The following is a 23357-nucleotide window of genomic DNA, read 5'->3' on the forward strand; positions in this document are numbered from 1 at the left end:
AGATGTGACTACAGATAAAAATAGAGAAACAATGCGGTTTTGGCATGAGCGTAATGCTCCAGCTCGGGCAGAGAAGGCTTTGCATGGAACTCGACCAAAGAAAAATTCACTCCGGGCACTTGTATTACAGCTCCATTTAGTGGAGCAGAACAACCATGGCTCGTATTAAGTAGATAATAATGAAGCATCATAAACAATGTCAGGATGCGAGTCCTGGACGAAGCAGGAGCTTTAATGAGGTCCAGCTTGCCGGGAGCTTTTTGAAGTGTCTCTAGTTCAGTTACAAAGCCAGAAAGCAACAAAGGCGACTCTGCCAGCTGTGAGAGTATCTGGTTTAGGAGGAAGTTTTATGTGCGGATGACACCACGCTGGGATTCAGCTTTCATGTACTAACTAGCTCTGCTCGTTGCCGGGGCCCTGCATAAACTCTCTCCCCATAACATGTCGCACAAATAATAATTCTTCACAAATCAGATCCATGCCATCGGCTCCCAGGATAGACAAGGCTGGTTCATCGTGGTAAATAGCAGAAGCCAGCAGGGTCGTTTCTGCCTATCATTAGCCATATTTAATAAGCAATCTAGGCTGTGAAGGGAAGAAACGAAACACTGGTTCTGTGGCAGTATCGATGGCACGAAGTATTTGCAGTTACAATAAAAGAGCAGTCAGCAGCCAAGTCAGATGGCTAAATCAGATTCACCCTACTCTAAATGCGCTTTAATCACAGTGGACTCTTCAGGTTCCTTGTAAAGGAAAATTGGATGTTTTTATTTTTCCCTTTTTCAGAGGAAGAAAGGATTTAGGTTGTTTATAAACTTAAATTTATATAAATTATACACTTGAGAAAAATGTCTTTATGCCTTGAAGATTTTTTTCCTGAAGATATAAAAATTAGTTTTTCACTTCTGTGAATGGAGAATCAGCCATTCATTAACTAATTATCAGCATTATTATGGCTCTAACTATTATTAGTTAGGTAAGCAGTATACTTTGACCTCTCTGTCGGAAGCTTAGCAGAACTCAGGTACTCTGAAAGCCCCGAGCACGCTCTGCGTCACATAGAACTTAAAGATGAGTGCAGAGGAGTCCTTTTGGGGTGATGCTGGAATTATCTATGGGCAGGAGGGAGCAGGGTTACAGGGTACTGCCACTGAGGAGCAAAAGAGAGAGGTGTAGATGGGAAGCCTCCCAAAATGCATCCCATGGCACAGACGGGCTCCTGCTTCTTTTGGTGGTGTTTGGGTGGAAATGTATACGCTGTCTCCGGTGCTTGTTCCTGCAGCACCTAGCCAGACAATTGTTGATGCAAAGTAATGTGCTGTTTTGCAGTGATGACTGTACCTCATGTGCAGACCCCTTAAAGTGGCTGCACTTATGTGTTGCTTCTGTAAGAGCAAGAGATTGAAGCCCTTGCTACCCTATTAATTTGTTTCTTCTGATTCTGTGTAGGTGGCCCTTCAGCATCGCCCTTTGATCTTTTTAATATACATAAAAACTTGGTAATTTCTTCATTTGAGACTCTCACTGTAATGTCTATGGGGCAGTCATCATCTTTTATGTTAGACTTATATGAGGGGTGCGGAGGTGGTCCTAGTTCCTCAGCTGCGAGCCTAGAAGTGACTGCAATCTTATTAGCAGCCAGGAGAATAATAACAATATCCAGTGCACTAACGCTGTGCCTGTAAATATATATATATATATATTTGCTCTTGTTTTCCTTAAGAAACTGTAATCCTATAAGTGTCTTGACTGCCTGTTGCTCTGATTATAAAAAACAGCTTCCCCCACCTGCAGAGTCAGAAACAGATGGTTGAAAATCAAACAATATTTGTATTGCAGAGGCATTTCTTTGGTCCCCACCATTTCCCTTTCTTGCATCTCACTGTCAGGGGCTACACACATACCTATCAGCTGCTTCTCTTTGCATGGTAGGAGACAGAAACAGCTATAAAAAATGTACTTGGTCACTCGATGAGACAAAGCTCTGCACATAAACACACTGGAACAGCGTATCAAAAGTCACTGTTAGTTCTGTGCTGTCCCTCTTCACACCAGAGTCAAATCTATCACTGCCATCCTCAGCACTGGCTTAATTGCAACACAGGTGAGAGGGCATGGTAGCAAGGAAGTTGGCAAATTAGGATAGTTAGAGAAATAAAGTGAAGGAGGCAGGAACAATTGATACTGAATGGAAATGAAGTGTTTTACAAGCCAGAGAAACAAGCTTTTGGAGGGAAGCAGATAAGAGGCATGGGGTACAAGGCTTTCCCTGACGTGGTGCTTGCTCTTTCCATGACATTGTTCACGGAGGTGATACTGTGGTTAGCTGGCAGGAAGCTTCAATCTGCACAGGGTAAAGAATCAGTGCAATGTGAATACTAGATTGCTCTGGTCTGCAAATGGCACTTGTGAAAAATGGATTTAACTGGATTTAAATGGTTAACCTTACTTGCAGAAGGAGAAAAAACTTTGCATCTTTCTGATGACACAAATGCAAGTCCCAACGAGGCTTCATTTAAATAAATAAATTTGCAAGGACTGCTCTGGAGGCTCTGGATGTGAACCAGCAACAGCAGTGTTAAGCAATTTCAGAGCAGAGTGAATGTGATTTTCACACCTATTCGTTTTTAATTTAGGTCCATTTGAAATCCAAGCACCCCTCTATTATTAATTAATGGTTTTGCTCTACAGCAGTAAGAATGCTGTTTAGACTGAGTGAGATAGATTAGACGGACTGTAAGATTAGAAAAACAATCTGTAAACTGGTCAGATGCAGCTGGGGGTCACCTTGATCTCCTGAAATGAGTGCATGGCACTCAGAAAGTCTGGGAGTGTGAGCGCAGATATCTACAGTGCAGACTCATTAGGGCTGGCTGGGTCAGCTCTCCTCGGTGCCGTCTCCCATTCTGGATTACAAGAATATTATCTAACAATGTGGGGAGAAATAATTGTCAGACTTCCATAAAAGCTGATAATTGAAGAAAGTACATACCATTTAATAGACAGTTTGAGTTCAGACCAAGTATGCTAGGAAACAAGGAGCAATTATTTAGTGACTTAGAAAAGGCACACAGTGGTGCACTGTACTTTCCATTCTCATGACTCACTTTCTCTCTGCAGTTCTTCATTAGTTTAGCAGCTCTCCAGGCTCCTCCTTGGCTACTCTGATCAACATGGTATGCCCAGTCCCAGACCATCAATAGTATTTATCTCATGCTTTGGTGGCCTAGCACAGATAAGACATCTGGTTTGAGGAAGAACAGTTGCTGGCAGATTGATGGGCAAATCTTGTGATCATTTCAGATCGTCCTTTGATAATCTCAGCTACCTCCTATTCACCTTATACACGTTCAGGAGCTCGGAACCCCAGCCATCATTGTACATGTATGTGAATCACAGAATTGGATCAAAACACCGTTGAGGACCGCAGAGAAGCCACAATTTGGATTATGTTATCTTTAAATTTTGAGTTAATATATTTTTTTTCCTGGTGTAAAGCGTGAGGTATTGTTTATTTTGGGGTATAATTTTGCAGTCATGCCAAACACATAGTGGAACAATCACAGAGAAGAAAATCAGAGGCAGAGTGATATTCTTTTACAAAAACACCGGCAATTTAAAGCGCTTGAAATGTCATGGTGGGTTTTCAGCATTGGCAGGAGAGGGGCAGGGGAGACAGCTGAAGAACCAAGTTTGACTCAGTTGCCCCAGGGAATTCATCTATTTCTGGCTTTGCTGTTCTTGCATTTCTTTGTTTTGCCTGAATCAGAAGAGATCAATATGGCAGGACTTTACAACTATGCTCTACATTTCCTGGCGGTTCGAGAAGCCTCCTGTGTAGGCAGCACCTATTACGACAGACTGGAGAAAACAGTGCGTTTTTTGACATTTTGCCTTGAATCTCCCTTGGTCAGCAGGGAAAGTGGCTGTCAGGCTGAGAGCATGCCTGAGGGCCAGGCTGAGGAACACCAAGTCCCTGGGAGCCTTGATGAGCCAGGCACAAATGTCGATGGTTGGAATTCCAGCTGATAAGAACATGTAAAATTTTTGACACGTCCTTGGACAAAGTCAAATCCATAAGTTCAGCACAGCTGGGCTACCAGTGTTACGAGGTTTTTGGCTTTTCCTGTTTCCAGTCAGGCTGTAATCAGGAAAGGCCAAATTCTGGCCTCCTATATATAGCCACTGATAACAGCAATGGGAACAGGAGCAGAGACACACAAAGGCATAATATTCTTTGGGAAGGACAACCACAGAGATAAACATACGCCTGTATTCTACAAAATATTCAAAATATGGGTGAAACTGATCTAGTTTGCCTGTCCTTACTATCCATGAGTTAGTTATCTGATATCCTAAAAAATAAGATGGCGCGCGCACACACACACACACACAAAAAAAAAGAGTGGTGGCCGCATAGAAGAACAGTTACTCCTTGTTCTGTGAAGAAATTAAAACCCCCTGATGTTTCAAATTCTGTCCCTAAGCTGTCTGAGTTCCAGAGTGCTTTCATGCTTTTAAATAGATTTAGACACAAAACAAGCTGAACTTACTAAATGAAAAGTAGGCATAGCTTTGAAAATGTGGCTTGAAATGTGTCCTTGAAAATATGTTTCACAGAAGATCAGAGAGATAGGAAGGAGCTGAAACAACTTTCAAGGCAGCTGGTTCTGACCACAGCTCAATGAGAACAACACTCTTTCCAGTACAGTTACCACTGCTTCGACTGACAAAACAGCCAGATGGACTGACTGAAGCAGTGAGCAAAGAGCCACTTGATGAGATGCTGCATAACGCAGCCGGAACAAGTAGAGATGCTTCTGTATTTAGTGCCCAAGGAAGTCGGTGGAAATACATTTGCTGGTGTCAGTGGAAGTTGGCTTACAACATAACCGACTATCACAAACTCAGGTTTTGTGTCATGGTCGCTATGTCTGTTGATGAAAAAAGTTAGTAAGGAAGTCAGAAGAAATCAATGTTAAGGCTTCTCAATTAATGTGCTGAGTGCTGGCATTAAAAGTGCCTGACTAATCTTTTAGTTGGACAAAACGTAACCATTTAAAAATACTGACAGACGAAGTTTGATGACTCCTTTTCACTGACATTTATACTTCCAGAACAGTGAGAAAACGAAGGTAAGGAGGTCAGAAAAAGCCTTAAAAAAGAGAGAGAGAGAGAAAGAGAATACACGATGAAGAATGTGTTGTACAGTGAACAATCTGGGATCCAGGTAAGATGTGGTATTTGGATGGAAGATATCAAGAAGCCAAGTAACCAGGAAATATTTGAGAGATCAGGAATCAAAGCAGTGGTACTTGTCCTGCAGTTTCAGAATATGAGATACCAAGTTATCTGTTGATGAATGCATGGTATTTACCTGCTGATCCACCCAGCGAAGTTCACTGAGGGCAGTAAAGCAGCCAGTAGGACACAAATAGAGATTCCTCTTTATATCCAATTGCTGGGTTTCCATGGGGAAGGACAGGCATGTTCCTCAAAACAAACTTTTTTTTTTTTTATAACCAGAACTAATTAAGACAGGAGACAGCATGGAGTTCTCAATTAAATCTCATCCATACTTCAGAGGAGTACTGAGAGGATAGAACTGCCAGGTTGGCCAAAGCCTCCAAAATGCCTGCAAAGCAGTCTGTGAAGATCACTTCTGTTCTTAAATTATGCTAGTATCCCACTTGTACAAGGAGTTTATAAACCAGAATTAAAGGGAAGGAGGTGGAGGATTATGATGTATTTTAGAATTTCTCACATTTCTCATGTTTCCTTTTTGGAAACACAGGAAAGAAAATTCCAGGTCACTAGATAAAATTCCTGGGTTCTGTAGGCAATCGTGTCACATAAAGAATTCATCTCCTATCAAACTCGGTCTTGCTAATGAACATCTTTACTAACGTTAATGGAAATTGCTACTAACAATTTGCATTTACACACTACTTAAGGATCTTAAAGTGTTCTTTCATATAATATGCCCATTTTTTATTACAGGAATATTGGATTTAAATGACTTGCCTAGGGTCTCACAGCAAGCCAGCAGCAGAATAATTCTTAGAGCTCCCAGTGCTTTGCAATAAATCCTGGACATTAACAACTCCCTTCAGAAAGGGAGCTTTGTGGTGGTAGATCACCTCCTGGTGCTGGTGGATCAAACCTTTTATGATAGTGGAAACAAACCAAGAAATCACTTGAGCCCATGTAATGCTTCTCAGTGTCTGCAAATCCTGGCTTCCTTTGAACCTAGAAAATTGACACAAGTCTGAGTAATGCTAAGATAGCCTTTGGCATATAACCAACTATGAAATTTTGATGTCCTAAGCGTGTACCTCAGATCTGTATTTTGTGTATGAATACAGCAGTAATATCTACATTTATTCCAGGAAAATTTCAGAGCTTTCACCATTCCCTGTTAGAGGCATATTTGGAAAAAAAAAAAAGAAAAAAAAAAGGAGGCAAAACAAAAAAATGTAAGACTATAAAAACCAAAAATTCCTATATTTTCTAGTGACAGAATTGTCAGAAGAGTTTGCTCTAACAAAGGCACATTCCATGTCATTGCTATCTCCTCTGGATAGTGCTGTCCTCAGCAAAAAATAACTCTAAAAGGAGAATATGGGACATCCCTTTGTTTATGGACCCACAGCAAGAAAGAGGCAGCATTACAAAATGACCTGCTTTTTCTGCATGTGTCAATGTTACCATTTTCTCTACCAAATTGAAACGTTGACATTTTGCCCTACCTTCTGCCTCTCATCTATGCCTCATATGGAAAGGGATGGCAAATTGTGCCCAAAGATTTTGGATATGATTTTTAAGCTTTTGCCTGTGATACATGCTTTTTTTCTATGAAAAGGGAGCTATTTTGTGGCACGGCTCTTGCTATAATATCAGAGGAGCCATCTGATAGCACAACAGCAGTAACAGCAACACCGATCGCACTAACTGAAAGAGTTCCTCCAACGTGGTGGTGGCTACCCAGGAGCTCTCACCTGTGGCAAATGGTGACATTTACTCCTGCTGGGAATGTGGCTGGGCAGCCGAATGTTAAAGAGGGCCTGCAGCGCGGCCTGCGCTGCTTGGCCCTTGGCCAGCTTCTTGCTACGTCCTGAGCCTTCAAATGTTCTCCCGTCCACTCGCACCGCCATCACAAAGCTCTTGATGTGCTGCTTCTCCACGGTCTCTGACAGGCAGACATACCGCAGGCCTGACCGCAGCTCATTTAGCAGCACCACCGGGTTCTTCTCGCTCTCCGCTTTGGAGGCCATCTTGTGCCTGTTTTGCTTACCATGGCCCATTAGGTCCAACGTATGGCAGAGTAAGCGCCCGTGGCGATAAGCGGTGGAAAGCAATTCATTATTAACCGGGTTATAGACTGAAAAGTCCTCGCTGTGTGTGGATGGTTCGAACTCCTTGAACAGAGTATCTGGGAAGTCTGCCTGATCAGAAGTAAAGTCCGTGGATGGGTTGATGCAGTTCCCCATGGCAAAGTGAGCTTGGCAGGCGTTGGGGAACTGGACAAATGACTTCAGAGCTAGCTCCGCAGCACGCATTTTGGCTTTCTTTTTCGTGGGCCCTGTGCCTTCAAACGTAAGTCCATTTACTTCCACAGCAACAGCAAAGACTGGAGCGTGTACTGGACCTGTCTGGGAAACCATTTTGTATTGTAAACCTGGTTTAAGTTCATGTAGCTGGACCAGAGCATTCTTTGGTGTCACTGACCATGAGACTTTCTTCCAGATGAGTTGGAGTTTGCAGAAATGGCCATTATTGCCATCCTCTAAGGGTCTTTTTCTCTTACTGCTAGGTGTTCCCCCTCTTGCCCTCTCATTAGAGGGTATTGGATGATCCTCCAGGTTGCCAATGTTTCGATTTTCCTTTACTTCTGCACTGCTGGTACCTGTCAGTAAAGAAAGAAAAAACCTCACATTACAGTTGTCATCAGAGCAGCTGACATCATGCCTGGGGCTGGAAAAATAGCCAAAAAAAAAAGAAGTTAATGATAGATATCCTTGCTTGTCCTCTTTTTGGCTGGTTTCCTTGTCATAGGACAGATTCTCTGCATGTCCTGAATGATTATTTGTTCCTAAGGTCCTACTTCTGTTAGTCAATAGCCTCCTGTTTTAAAAAAGATTACTTCACTCAAAGATAAAGTATAACTGATGCCATGTGATTTAAATAAAATACTCTCTTCACACTGGATAATTATAGTGAAAAGTGAATAGTTTGCAAAGCTCCCTAAGGCTTTTTTTTTTTTCTATAATCCATGTGTGCGAATACTTATGAACACATTATTAGAAATCAGAAGTGATTCACAAATGAATCACAAATAGAAAAATGGGCAAATGCATTGAATAATTTATTTGCTATGAATACATTGACCAGTTCTACTCACACCATAGGTTCTTTTGTTGCTAACATCACAAATCCAGCTTAAAAAATGATCAGAAAGACATTCCTAGCATTTGAAACAATAATTTGGTCTGGCCTCAGATTCCAGTTTAATAAATGAGAGTCTTTCTGTCAAGTTCAATTGCAGATACTCTTAGCTCCTGCATCAGCAACAAATAATATTGCAAAAATTCTAGGTAAATCTAAATCAGAGAAGGAGAAGCCTGAGCATCATGACGGGAGTGATTACTGTTGTAAAGGATGATCTATGTCAAAGAAAGCAGTGGGAGAGAGAGACTGCTAGGAAGCACTACGGTGATGGGGGAAGGGGATGAAATGACAATGGGGAGCTGTGGGGGGAGCACTCTGCTGCTGTTGTGCCAATGAATCACACTGCTCTAAACTACTCTTTTGCAGTGCTTGTGGTGCTCTTTGCTACAGCAGATATATGACTGAGAATGGAGATTCGTCTCACTGATGTCCTGAATGAGACAGAAAATGTGCTTATATCTAAATAAGTGTCATAGAACATTTCTGTCATTTCTGATGATTTTGTTTAAACGTATTGCATCTCTGATGCATCCCCCAGCCCTCCTGTGCCTTGCCTGGGGCAGAGACCAAGTTGGGGAAGTAAACATGAATTTAATCAACCCGTGAAGCAACCCATCCCTGGAGCGATGCACCTGATCCCTTTCAGAGCACTGCCTGGCTGCCTGCTGCATTCCAACCAACATTGCTCGCGGAGCCTTTTCCATGTTTTGTTGTCAGACACGAGCATGCCACCTGTGCAGGATGCTTGAGTCCCAGGCACCGGGGAGGTCCATAGAGGACAGAGAATCATCTTTCCCCTTTCTGCAAGGCCACGGCCATGTTCGGCTTCCTCTCTACCCTGATGTACAAGCTGGCTGCAAGGATACAAGAGGTGAGCAGCCATCTACGCCTCAAGGAGCTTCTGCTGGAGCAGCGTGTCTTTGCTGCAGCCCAGTCTTAGGCTGTGCTGACAGATGCACAGGGGCCCGCAGAGAATTATGTGGAACCAACCACCATAATTAAAAACCTCCTTTGTGTCCTGATGAGTTGCACTTTTATCAAAAGACTTTTTCTCATCAGAGTGATAAGGCTGCACTCATGCAAATTGTTCCACAAAGAGCAGCTCACTGCTGGGACCTGAATAAAAATCCTGGCATGACTGCATGTGTGAGAGCCCATTTGCAGGGCTGAGGCTTTCGGCTCCCTTTTCTGAACACCCTTGGGTGCTCACTGAACTTCCAGCCTGTGTCTGTGTCTCACCAACGTTACTTGCTGAGCTCCATATGTGTGCCGAAGTGCCTTGCTGAGGCAGAACACGGACTGAAAAATTAAGGTCTTAGTGACTAGTTAATTTTTATATTCTGAAGCTAAGGGGAGAGAATGAAGACAGGTGAGGAAGGAAAGAAAAAGAAATACATAATAGAAAAAGAAAAGTTTCATCATTTGGCATTCAGCCGTATAAAATGTGACATCTTTAAACCAGCCTAACTGGAAATAAGACATTTAAAAGGTCAGGTTAAGTAAGACACAAGGATAATGTGGTCTTTTCTCGTTGAGTTCACAACACTATTTATGGAAGTTCTGATCTGAGGGGGAAGGAGACGCCAGCTTTAACTTTGCTCTATTTGCCTTGGCAGTGACTTCGGCCAGCCATTTATTTTCCACTGTGACTGTTTCTCATGTTTCCACCCATACTAAATACACCTCTTTGCTTGCTTGCTTTTTTGTTTTAGAAAAAAAATAAGGTGAAATATTTCAAGCAGACACTTTTCTGAACAAAGTGAGTTTTATTCAATGTTTCACAACTCCTCTATCCTCTTACCTAGCAGGTTTTTACAGACCCAGTTATGGTACATAATGATATTGTAGTCAGGAAGCATGACAAGAAAGATAGCTTGTGCTTCACACTGTATTCGGGATTGAAAAGAATTTGTATTGATTACGCACCACTGAATAAGAAAACTCAGGGGTTATTTGTGTTTGTAATTCTTACTGTATTTTTTCCAGATTTTTTTTTTCTTTCATAGTCAGAGCACCATAAATTTGTGAACAAGAATGTGTGACCTTAGCATCATACCTTAATCACAAAAATATGGCAACATAAAGTAAACATTACTTGTTTGTCTTAAACTCAGTCTGTGAAATTCTTTAGCCCAGCTTTTGGCCAACAGAGTGTTTGCACTGAAGCAGTGAAAAAATGCAGTGATGTAAACACAAAACTTCTAGAGATTAGGCACAGCAGATACGTGGACAGGGCTAGGCGTGTGTGAAGGTGATGCATGGTGTGTCTTGGCCTCATCACAGTGAAGGAAATCCATGCAAGTGTCCCTACAGACAACCAGATTTCTGAAGGACCTCATCCTGAAACACCAGGACACAGCTCAGTTCTTCATAGACCTCAGTGGGAGCTGCAACAGGCCAAAAGTCGTCGCATCATGTAAAACAGAAGCAGCCGAAACTCTGTGAGTGCCTCAGAAAGCCTGCAAGCCTGATGGACTTGTGTGATATCTGGCAGCAGCCGGACAACGTGAAATTACTTTATACTTTCAGGTATCTTTGAAATAGGAGGTCTTTGAAATGTGCCTTTTATGAGACCTCTGTATAGCAGACATGAGATTACCTCTCTAATGGTGGCACATGTACTTCTATTGTGAAAATCAGACAAAGCAGGCAAATGACACCAAACTACATAAGATAAATACAGTAAGCAGCTGTAATAGAACAATCACAAGCAATTTTAGAAATGAAGAGCACTAAAAGGAAAGGGGTAAGTCGGAGGATACACACGGGGAAAATGCAAAACTGTGGATCATTTTCAGCCCTGTTATCTCTTGTAATGTCTTTGCTCTTGAGTTCCCCAAACACATTCTCTACACATTTGGAAGTAATTATAATAAAATATGGTTCTCCAATGATGAAAGGTTGGAGAAAAATAAAATTGTAAGGGGACAGAGTTAAAAAAATGAGAAAGAAAAATATTACAAATTTTTTTTTGGCAATAGATTCTAACCTATTGTGTAAGATCTCAAAAAATAATTCTGCACTGTAATATGTCCTCAGATAAGTTTATTCATTGATTTTTTCAGTTTTATAAGCAAGAGGAGACATTGCAGTCTTGTATTTTCTTCAGTAATTGAATAGGAGAGAAGAAAGCAGTTAGTGAAATGTATTTATTTATGCACTATTCCTCAATCTTCTGTCTGCTCTTTCATGTTTTTCTCCTTTTGGTCATTATGCACAGTAGAGTTAACCTAGAGAGTCTGCATCATCAAGAGCTTTTCAGAACTATAATGCATCACTAATAATGACACTGCCTATGTCTCTGGGTCATAAGGGCTCTGCAGAACTAGCCGTCCGATACTCCACGCTACATTTGAAGAGATAATATTGTTCCTGTTGAAGGTTATTCTGCTGCCAAGCCAACTTTCAGGGCGGATGGGAAAGCAGAGGTAGTAGGTGGCATCTTCACTCTGGCTGGCATCTTTAATACTGAATCACAAGGGGCAGCACATTATTGATAGGCTCTGATATTGAAAGAAAAAAATTGCAGTCTCTGTAGCGTAGCAAAATTCTGATTCAACCGATTTGTCTGAAACAGGAAGTTACTGCTGTTAGAAATGTTTAGCAAACACAAGATTGCCACCAATGCATGTTCCACAATACAGGTAGGACTTCCCTGTGTTCTGCATTTTAATGTCTAGCCCCTGTTTGACCTGCTTACCTAGAGTATGCTTTTGCTGTTCATCTACATTACATTAACTGCAGAGGTTAAAAGAACTGACCTCCATAATTCCTGGCATACTTGAAAGTGAAAAATTTTAAATCAGAAGCAGTAGGTATGAACCTGGGAGACAGAGCCACGATACCTTTGTCCAAGGTCAGCTACTACATCAAAAGTGATGTAGGGCAGTTTTCCTCTTGCAGGCGCGATGACATTTTCATACACATATTGAATCCATGACAGAGGTTTGGGAACTCTTCTGCTGGGGATTTCTAGGTTTATACTATTGACTTTAGAATAATAAACTTGTAGATAACAACAGAAATCACTCCTTCCTCTCTTAGCTGCGAGCACACAGACATCTATTTTAAAATCTTCATGAAAGAAGTCATTATGGTAAGTCTACTTAAGGGAAACCAGCTCTGATCTCTCTGTTGCAGCTGTAGCCCTCCTCACCAGCTCACAGGGCTCAGGCTGCTTAAAACAATATTGCTAGGATTTACTGGTGTGTAACACCACTCTGAGGAAAACATTGCCTATGCACAAAAAGTACGGGATTTTGCTGAGTTGAACTGGAGACTGAACATTTTTGAAAGGTGTTTGCCATTGCCTGTGGCTGTTCCAGCCACAAGTTGGCAGTTTGTCCACCACAGTCAGAAACTGAAGATGAGCTACCGAGGGTGCACGGACAACTACGTTTGTCTAGATGCCAGCATTTAGAAACAATGCCCATCCTTGGCCTCTGATTTATATGCCATCTCAAAGCTGGGATATATATCCTATTTTCCACACCATCCATGCTACTGGTAATATGTAAGATAAGGGGAGCATGAAGGGAAAAGGGAGAGGTCATTTTTGAATAAATAAAATGAAGATACTCTACTTTTCTCACGTTACTGTCTGAAATAACTGTGAAATCCATGCATCTCTGGTACAACTCTCACCAATTAGGGAAATTATTCAAATGACCTGACTTTGATGATGCTCACACTCTGATGCCCTATGTCCAAGGTAGCAAATGAGCATGTGAAGCAAAAAACATGGGCAGCCCCGAGCAGAAATGGATTTAAGTACACGCATGAATCTGGACCAGACTAGAGCTTAGCTTTAAGCATGGGAGAGATCTGAAAGGGGGCAATGGATAGTTTTCAGAACAAGACCAGGGGGTTGGTTCTCCTTTGTCTGCTGGTGTGAGATGGCTTGGGGCTTTTCTTGCTGGAGGAGGGTGTTCCCTGCATTCTGGGAAGCATGATCCTTGCTATATCTCAACTGTGCAATCTGAAAAGGGGTTTGACCAAAAGGCTCATAACCGAACATGCTTCTAAACACAGAATTGTGGGCTGGGACTCATCCCACATGACTTTTGCTGTGTCTGAGATCCTTGCGTTGGGAACCATCACCATCAGATCTCCCTGCTGGCACTGAGAAGGGTTATATGCACCAGAAGGGAGCTGCACCACGTCTATGCATTTGGCACCATTGAACAATGACAGCCACAGGAATCATATGCTCCTGTAGACCCCAGATGTATGAGTGTTTGTGTCTAGTGATGGTCTGCCTTGATGTTGTAGCATAGTGTGGATGGAATGATTAAAGATCAGGGACGGGCAGAGGTCTGTAGCATCATGAAAGGCAAGCAGGCAGTGAATGGGGAATGATTATTCACTGTTTTGTACAATCCAAGCCCTAGAGACAGCAGACTTGAAACAACAAAAGGGTGAACTTCTTGACAACACAAAATCGCTGAACTCCTGCTCCTTACTGTTGTTGAGATCAAAAGCATCAGTGGGCTCTGGAGAGGACTAGACAGGTCTGTTGGCGTATAAGAAATATGATGAGTCAGGTGCAAACTCCAGCTGAGTAAATTCCTTGCTGGGTGCTAGAAAGATATACTGAGGGAAGGATCACCCTTTAAATGTCCTTTTTCTCAGTGCATCACTAACAGCAAATGTTGAAGACAGCATACAGAGCTAAACATCCTATTTCTAATCCCATATGACAGTTCTTACACTTTTAGGTACATCTGACCTCTGGGAATGAATAGGGCGATCCTTTTCTCTCATGGTCAGGGTAAAGTCTTCACTGTAGAGTGACTATTAGCCTACCCAAAATGCCATTCCAAAGGTACCTAGGGCCTTCAGTACATTTTTTCAGCATTAGTTTATGGATCATAAACCACATTAGTACTGTCTATATGTTAATAACCACCAGTTTAAAATGCACTTGCAGTTAACCTGCCGTGGCTAAAGAAAACCTAAAGGAATGTGGAAGAGGATTTGAATCAATTTCAGCTGGTGGGACTCTGCCTACTAATACAGCACGGTCTGGGCAGGGTGCTCTCAGAGGATGCTCAGTTACCAGGGATAACCCAACCACTGCTCTACCTTCCTAGCATTCTCCTAGGTGTCTGTTAAATTGTTAACACAATAGATGGTTCCGCCTACTCAGAGCAAATCACTGAAGCTCTTTACAATGCCTAATTAGTACACAGGTACCTGTGTGCTATAGAAATTAGTGGGGTCTGTGCCATTATACTAGAAGTGAACAGTGAAGTATGGATGACTGTAAAGTAGTTCATCTTTGTCTTTTTTTTTTTTTTTTTTTTTATGTTTCCTAATAGTAACACTTAAAATGTGTTGTATACGCAAAGAAAGAAGCTGCTGTCGTTATCACTGGAGTGAGTGTTTGACCCAAGAGAGGATTAGGCACAGTGTTCCTGAAAACAGTGAAATTTGCTATTTTTTCTTTTCAGAAAATGTAGCTTACCCCGTCCATGTGAGCTATTTTAAAGCCAGCACAGGCTTAGCTTTACAGCAGCAATAAGAAAATGGTGTTACAGTGTTTGGCTTGTACAAACTTCCTACATTACCTAAAAATAACTAAGTGGCACTTTTGGGAAGCATTACGCAGGAGGTGCCTGCACAAGCTCATCATGTGCATAATATGTTTCCTGTGTGTACTCCTCGTATCTCTTCCTGAAAATGTAGCCTCCCTGGGACCAATCTGAAGGATTTTCAGGATTTTTTCACCTTTGCTGAGATATGTAAAAACCTGCCAGTCCCCCTGCAGCAGTACAGTGTGGTGTCCATTTGATCCTCAGCAGCAGAAAGTAGAGGGCTGTGCTCAAAAGCTATTACCCTTGTGCTGCATCATGATCAAACCACAGCAGATTAGCAACAACAACGGGGGAAAAAACATTCCTCCCACCCACTGCCTCTAATAGGGCAACATATCAGTGTGTGTCTGGCTGGGAAAGAAGCCCATCTGGTAGGTGATACTAAAACTCAAAGAGTTGTTCATTTGGTTTAGAAAACTTCCCACCTTTCTTTTTTTTTTTTTTTTTTTTTTTTTAATGATTCAAGATATGTTACAGTAAGCAGGGCTGGGTAACACATGCCAGTTGCTTCTGGGTGGTAAGTGGGAGGGCTTGCTGAGGGCTATTCAATCCTAGGGACACACTCCTAGGCTGGTGGTTGTTTCAAAGACTTCATATCTCCTTCCAACCAAGCAGCGCTCCCATCCAGCTCCACAGCCACAGCACCAGGGGTATCAGTGCCTTTCTTGTAGTGCAAGTGCCCGAGAGAATCCTGTACTAATTTTGGGGTTACATCTAGTTTGTTTAAGCCCGGTTAAATCCCTTCTGACCTTCTCAACTGTTTTTTTTTCCTTTTTCTCTTTTTTTTTATTTTCTTTTTGTTCCCCAGGTCATATCACCAAACTGATGGAGAAAACAATCTTGCAAATTCTGCAGTCTTTAATTTTGCAAAAGTACTTTGTAATTTAGGAGGTATAAACTGGGGGGAAGACACAGTACCAAAACAGTTCTGACTCTTAGAGACTGTGAGAAAAGCAAGCAAACAAAATAAGGTAACAAGCAGGAAAGGAAAAGGAGCTTCACAGTCCTGTGACCCGGAACAGAAACATTTCCTTCTGTAATAATTTTTCCCTTTGTATTTGTGACACAATGCTTATAAACCCCATTTTCCAGGCCTCCACAGGGAAAAGTGGGAAGGTGAGCTGAGGTTAACCCCTCCTTTCCTGGATATCAGAGAATATGTTTAAACTTAGCATCTGGGAACTTTGCATTCTGCATGAGGACTGGGCCTGGGGCCTGCCAGTGTTTGCAAGCCCACCTCCTTTTCACAATTGCCCCTACACTACAGAGCTTGTATTTTTGAACTTTGTTATTCATCTGTTTGTAAAGAAAAGAGACTGCTTACTTAAATTGTCTTCGTCCTCCATGGTGCTTGCGCCAGGACTCAGATACTTGAAGGGTGCTATAAAGGTTGACAGTATGCTTACTTTTTCTAGAAGAAAACAGAATAAAAGACACATACAAAATCAGTATTTTGTCAGTGCACCCTGACAAAATACAGATCTACTCTACACTTCTCAGGTGAAAACATCTTGGCAAGTCCTTTTCCTTTTTGTTTTTCCCAGGTCCACATCTCCACCAAAATCCACAGAATTGAAACGCGTTTGTTACAGCTGGCACGTGCAAACCCCAAATGCATGTCCCTACTGCTTTCTGTGTCTAAGCAGTGCTTCTGGCTGTGTATCACAGAGGTGGTGCCCAAGCACTGCCTTTCTCCAGCCTGGACCTGCTGTGAAGGCCAAATTAGAACTGATACTGATTGATACTAGCTCAAAATTTAGCCTTTTTTTTTTTTTTTTTTTTTTTTTAGATATATATAAGGAAAAGTTGCTGTTAGCACAAACACTAGAAACAGAAATATCGATGATACATATTTTATTTAGTTTGTTAGCTAGTTGGTTTAGTTTGTTGTTTAGTTTGTTGAGTCTGAATTCCTTCTGGAAAGCTACAGATGCTTTGCTGGGGACCTACATGAACATAGTGGCTACTTTAGGGAGCGGAGGCAAGAGAAACACACTTTATAAAGGTGATTCATAGATCTGAAGGACTTATTTGCTTTCCTAAAATACCTATCTGCTTAGAAAGCCTTAGTGAGGTGGAATGGCTCTGAATCATGCACATTGTGAACAGTACTGGGCTTTCATCTTGTGGCAAAACCATAAAAAACAATCTAGGCATGTCTTCCTTCAGGTAGCACAGGACAAATGATTTGTGCGGGGACTCTCTTTATTGGTGAGAAAGTACTTCTCTGAATTTCCTTGAATTACCTGGCTAATAAATGTACTTTTCTCAGGTAGCCACTGGTCTGGAAGGCATTCTGTCTGAAGAGCTCTTAATCTTTTTCTATTTCAGCAGCACATCTGTTAGCTTTTCAGCTTGGTTATTCCTACATTTGCAATTAATCCTTGCTCTTGTTAAAGACTGTTATCAGAATCCATCAAAAAATGACTGCAGATGTTTGCCTTTAGCTAGGTAACATTACAGCTCAACTCTATTACGAAGAAGCACAGTAAAAGCTGACTGTTCTTTGTTAAGTAAATACAATAAGAAGAATAAAAGACTGCCTGAAGAAAACCTTTTTCTGTCCAGAAACCTTTCAGCCCAGACTAATATATAATTAGAGCACAAATTAGCCTCCCTGAATTGCAGTTTCATTAAGGGATTGTAGTGATGTCACAAACCAAAAGAATGAAGCTATTTGTGAATGCTTTAGCTAAAAGATTTTCCTAAGTGAATACTTTGACACTTCTTGCTAAGGCATAGCTCCCTGAGAAATGCAGCATCTCCATGAGATGCCGTCTCAGTGTATGGGAGACTGTTGGGCTGTGATCAGGATAAAGGCTGTTATTTCTCCAGACTTTCTCAGCTAGTTTCTTTCATGAAAGTGAGAAGAACAGAGACTCTTGGGACCTAATCCAAAGGCTACATTGGGTAAAGGGAATGCTTCAGCTAGACTCAGGACCAGAGCGGTCCTTGTCTTCAGCACCAGCAATGGTGCTTTGAGGTTGCTAATGCCTACCCCAGTCACCATCTGAAAACCCAAACTGTATAGTTTTATTCCATATTATTACTGGATAGAGGAATATTCTGTGAGTTGTCTTTCACCCCAACACATTCTGTGCATGCAATAGGCCGGATTTACAACATGACTTTGAACCTTATCAAATTATTTTCCCTTTTGCCTTGGGTGGCTCTTTAGCCACCTTAAGCTTTTGTTGTTATTGTTTCCCACCTGTACCCGAAGACCTTGCTCGTGCTTTCACTTTGTGTGGCAGAGAACCACAATGGCCTGTAAAATTTACTGCACTCTTAGAGCAGCAATGGACGCGTTCATGTCACAGTTCACACAGGCCCTAGCAACAGGATATCCCGCAATCAATACAGACAATAAAAATCAGAATTTAATATTTCAATTCGTTGGTGGAACAACGGAAGATTTAGTGTATGTCTAGAAGGAGGAGGAGGGCATTTTTTTGAGTGTGTGATGCAAGAAAAGAAGAACTGCAGTATGCATGTAGCAGAGGTGAATTATGGAGCCTATGGAGGAGGGGAAGATAGATGGCAGGATAATTAAATGTAGGTGTTTACAGTGAAGTAATCTGGCTGGATATATATCTTCAGCTATGACTGTGCACTTCCATCTCTTGCACGTTATTGCCTATTAGCATATAGGCACCATAGGACACTACTTCAGCTTTATTGTCAATGGTGAAATTCAGTGTTATTTTTGTTTACCATTTTGGAAAACGATTAGGTAAATTCTGCATTCACCCTTTACAGTCCCTGTATATTTTGCACAATTAGTCTTGTCTCTGCCAGTTTGATGAAATCTTATGAATGAAAATAAGGGATGTGTCTGGATATGAAAAAGCCACACAATTTCTCAGAGAAACACTTTTAAAGTCTCCTTTTCTTTTTTTTTTTTTTCTTCTTTTTCTTACTCTCTTCCCTTCCCATTTTTTTTTCCAAAAAGAAGCAAAAACAGGAGGCCCCAAATTAGAGCTGCTGTTTTTTCTTTACAGTTGTAAATGTTCTCTGTATTTGTCTAAGGAAGTTGTTTTTCAAGGCTAGGAGAGAGGGTCTAGGAGAAGAAAACAAGACATTTCAAAAACTCTTTTCTCCAGAAAGGCAGAATATATAACCCTACATTTATGAGAACCTATATGAGGAGATATTATTGCTTCTATTACAGTTGTACCAAAAGCCTCCAATGACAAGAAGGAGCTATTTCATGAAGGCCTACATGGGCACAAAGGAAGTTGTATTTACAATGGAAATTGAGAGACAAAGAGCAGGTGGTACTGGGATTTATTTCTAGTTACAGTGGAATGCTAACACAGGAGGATAACATCATATTTTGTAGCATATTCACTATAAAAACATCCTTCCAAGTGATGACACCTGAAACTCTACTCCAGTACCTTAAACACAAAAATCACCACTTCTACACATGAGAAAAACATTATAGGAAGAAACATTGCTCATCTCTGTTTTGGGACAGAAAAATATTTGAATTCAAGCTTCTTAAGTATATATTTTCCAACAACAGCAAATAGTTAAAAATAACCGTGAGCATTGTGTTGACAGTAGCCATATAAATCATGTAAACAAATTAAAAAGAAGACATTGGCCAAGATATTTTTGTGTATGAAAATCAGAAAATAATTTAGTCCAAATATTTCAGCAAAGCTTAGCATATCAAGCAGCCAAGTTTCCCCTAAAATCTACTCTTTTTGTAAAGTTGTTCTTGCTCCGTGGATGCAGGCAGGTCACAGGTCTTGTAAATACACTTTTATTGTGGAGACAAGAATACACATATACAGCTATAAATAGCTTTTGTGGCCTTCATATCTATCAGTATTTAAAGGGCATCAGACAATACAGCTTGATCATCACACGAACTGAGGTTCTTTCACTCTCAATCACCTGAATAAAAGCAATGGGAATGGCAGGAGTTCAACACTTTTAAAAATCAGTCCTTATACGTGTTGGACAACTTGTTTAGCTTTAAGAAGAGCAGACTGAGTGGGGTCATAACAACAGTCTTCCAAGACATAAAAAGCTGCTGTACAGAAGAAAGGAGCAAACAGTATTCCATGTGCATTAACACAACTAGAAGTAATGGACTTAAATTGCACCATGGAAAATTCACTTTAAACATTAAAAAAACCTTCCTAACAGTAAGGATAGTGCAGCACTGGAATAGATAGTCTAGTGGGGAGGCTGAGGAGCTGTTATTGCAGAAGGGTTGTAGGAAGATGGTTGGCATCTACTGGGTGTTTTACCTTTCTTTGGCTGTAATCGTTACAGTCTCTCCTATCCCTCTAGTCCCCAGTCGAAAGACTTGTCCTGGCTTTGATATCACACAGCAAGTTTTAGCCCAAACTTGGCAAAGTGAGTAGTATTTGTTAATATTAGCTAATCTCTGAGCAGAAGTGTGTGACATGCTCTTTTGCTTGGCAGCTAATGAGCACTATTAATAAACTTTTTTTTAAAAATGCAACTTCTGAACACAAGAAGGATTAGACAGATGGCTACCAGTGGTTTGCCAGATCAGCGTTAGCAATGTTTTACTAAATTAGTTTCATTCTCATATTTTAATTGATTACCATAAGCTACTTTACTTGTCAGAGGTTTCTTTAACAGAATTATTTTAAAAACAAAATGCAGATATTATGAACCAGTCTTAAATAATTCACTTGGTTTGCACGGAGTGTGAAATTGCTCAGGACAGGTCAGCTCTGATGCAATAATACAAAACCTATTGAAAAAAACTAATTTGATTTCTCTGAAGCAGTATTTGCAAGTGTTCAAATAGTTGCATTTTTAAAGCCACGTTAGCCTGGCTTTATTTTGAAAGGGAGGGACATGGGGAGGGAAGAGAGCTTGCACATCAGGAGACGATTTTCTACCTTCCTTCTGATATCCTAGTCAGTTCAGGCTTGGGCTGACAGTGATTGACAGGAAGAGGGGATTCCTTACACAAAAGAAAAATTAGGCAAATTTACAGGGAAAATAGCAATGTCTTTAAACCACAGCACTTTCTGAGAGAGGCTCACAGCCTCCTAAACAATGGCCTGTACAGCCACTATGCTGCATCATTTAGTTTAAGCAGCCAGTTTCCAGATAGGGATTTACTTGCTTGGTTTAGAATCAGTGTGTACAGCTGAATTTGAGTAACAGGCATTGAGTCATGAGTTCCTGAGCGTACAGAGCTGTAGCAGCATTGCCCAAGTGCTTTTGGCTGCACAGACAAGTGGGAAGCCTCTGTGTGATGTGAATGACCACAGTGATGCCAGTGTGGCTGGGAAGATCATCTCAATCCATCCCCTCTAGCTGAAGTGGTGAAGTTTTAAGCGTGGATGCTCTGAACATTTCCAGATGGTTCATGTTTCTGTACAGCCGTGGCAGCAACCTTGGCCTGTCTGTGTCAACAATGGCATGGCCACGTTCCTGGTGCAGGAGTTCCAGTTTAGTACCTTACACTGGAAGAATTCAAGCCTGCGTATTTTTGCAAGGGGCTAGTAACACATGACAACTCCTCTTTGGTTTGCTTTCTGTTCTCTCTGTCCTACACAGGGAGGTCTGAAGGTGAGGCCTGTCTGGCATCTTGTGCCCTTGAGAGCCATCAGTTAATGCAGTTGGAGCAGCACATCCAACTGAGCAGCCCAAGGGTTAAACAAACAAACCAAACGAACATAAAAAAAAAAACTATGTTCTGGAGGATAGAAAAGGGTTAAAAAGTGTGGGACTGTTCCTATCTGCAGAAATGGTGCTTGACATCCCTGTGAGTGTAGCCTCTGAGGTGGACAGTTACTAACGATCTGCTTTCTATAATTGGTTTTCAATCCAAGGCATTTTTGATGATATCCCACACTGGCCCACATGGGAACAGTAAGGAAAGCTTTTCTTGGAGGTAGCAGAGGAATATGTTGAGAGAAAAATCTTCTGGTTGAATAAGATTTTTGCCTGGAACATTTTTTCTTAAAAGTAGGGAGACAGGGAATATTCAGATTAAGGAATCTAGGTTTTTAAAAGAAAGAAATTAATAAAAAAAAAAAGAAAGTATTCAGCATTACGTTTTGTTATCTGCTTCAGCAGGGACCTGAAATGAAGATGTGAAACATCAGAACACGTTTTTTTCTAAAGTCAAGGGGAAGGGAAAACCAGGGAACACTGGGATAGTCAGTGCTTCAGTGGAAGGCATTTGGCTGCATGAGGCAGGCTGAGGTTTGAGTCAGAAGCCGGAGGTACAAACCCAGAGAGAGGGATGCTTCCTCTGAAACAAGGCAACGAGCTGTCCAACATAATGCAGGAACCACACAGAAAAACACCTGCCTCACCTGGAAGATCCCACCAAGAGAAGGATCCTGCTCTAAATGGATCTGCTTGCACCCTTTATCATTTGTTTATCTGGTTCTTTGGGCAGGGAATATGTCGCTGCTCTATCACTGCTCGAAATGGGGCCCTCGTCCAAGACAAGAGCTCTGAAATGCCAGTATATTAAATAACAGGAGCAGTTTATGGCATTGTGATACTGCAGAGACCATTGAGTGTGAAGCACCAGTGAGCTCAGGGGGCTGGTAACAGGACTAATATGCCTCCACACATGCCCATGCTCATTTCCTCTACAGACAAAATAACTTCCAGTTTATCACTTCGGAAGCAGAAAGAACCATCCACAAAGCCATGCACGTGAGTTGTACAAACTTATAGAATACAGCTTGAGGTAGAGGACATACGCTCTGGGATGTATTTAATTGATCACTTCATGGACCTTAGCCAATACTTGCAGCACTTAGGGCATTATTTCTTTGCACAGTAGGCTGCCCTGCGGCTCTCCTATCCTGCTTTCCTGGGATGAAGGTGGTAGGCTTTAGCTCAATTTCACCATATGAATGTAAATAGGCATTTGAGTAGACAAATCTCTGGCTGTACTTTAGAGCTCCCTAACAGCCCCCTCCCAGCTCCTTTGCAATGGAAGACCATTTACAGAATGAAGCACGTTATGCTGTGAAATATTAGTTTCTTATTACTTCCAGTAAAGAGCATAGTAAGTAAAAACACAAGGTGGTTGATGGATTTTATATAAGAAAGGCAATACGTATGTGTGTTGTTCTCTATTAGATTCCACAGAAATCAATCTGAAATCTAGTTCAGCCTAGTAAAATTAGATCTAAAACTGTTTAATTTTGTTTCAAGAGTGTTTTTCTCTCCTGATGCTTTGCTTGAGGATACACAGAGATAAAACCTCTTGAGTTATTATCAGTTTATGTGCATCTCCATCTGCCTGTGGAGTGTACTATATTATGTATTTTCTAAGTGATCTGGCTC

At 41.4% G+C, this 23357-nt stretch overlaps 1 protein-coding gene across 3 annotated transcripts in view; it reads right to left on the reverse strand.

The window, feature by feature from the left end:
* ADARB2 (adenosine deaminase RNA specific B2 (inactive)) overlaps window positions 1-23357 on the reverse strand; it is a gene marked incomplete at its 5' end in the record, with an annotated part of 313600 nt that overhangs the window by 97007 nt on the left and 193236 nt on the right. For 2 of the 3 annotated variants that reach the window (XM_080578920.1, XM_080578919.1), the window contains 2 exons: window positions 6999-7906; window positions 16369-16455. In XM_080578920.1, coding sequence (XP_080435046.1) covers window positions 6999-7906; window positions 16369-16455 — 995 coding nt within the window. The remainder of the gene's footprint in view (window positions 1-6998; window positions 7907-16368; window positions 16456-23357) is intronic. The other variant, XM_080578921.1, reaches the window with a different exon arrangement.

The sequence above is a fragment of the Anser brachyrhynchus genome, assembly GCF_964034855.1.
Source record: "Anser brachyrhynchus genome assembly, chromosome: 2".
Classification (NCBI taxonomy): domain Eukaryota; kingdom Metazoa; phylum Chordata; class Aves; order Anseriformes; family Anatidae; genus Anser; species Anser brachyrhynchus.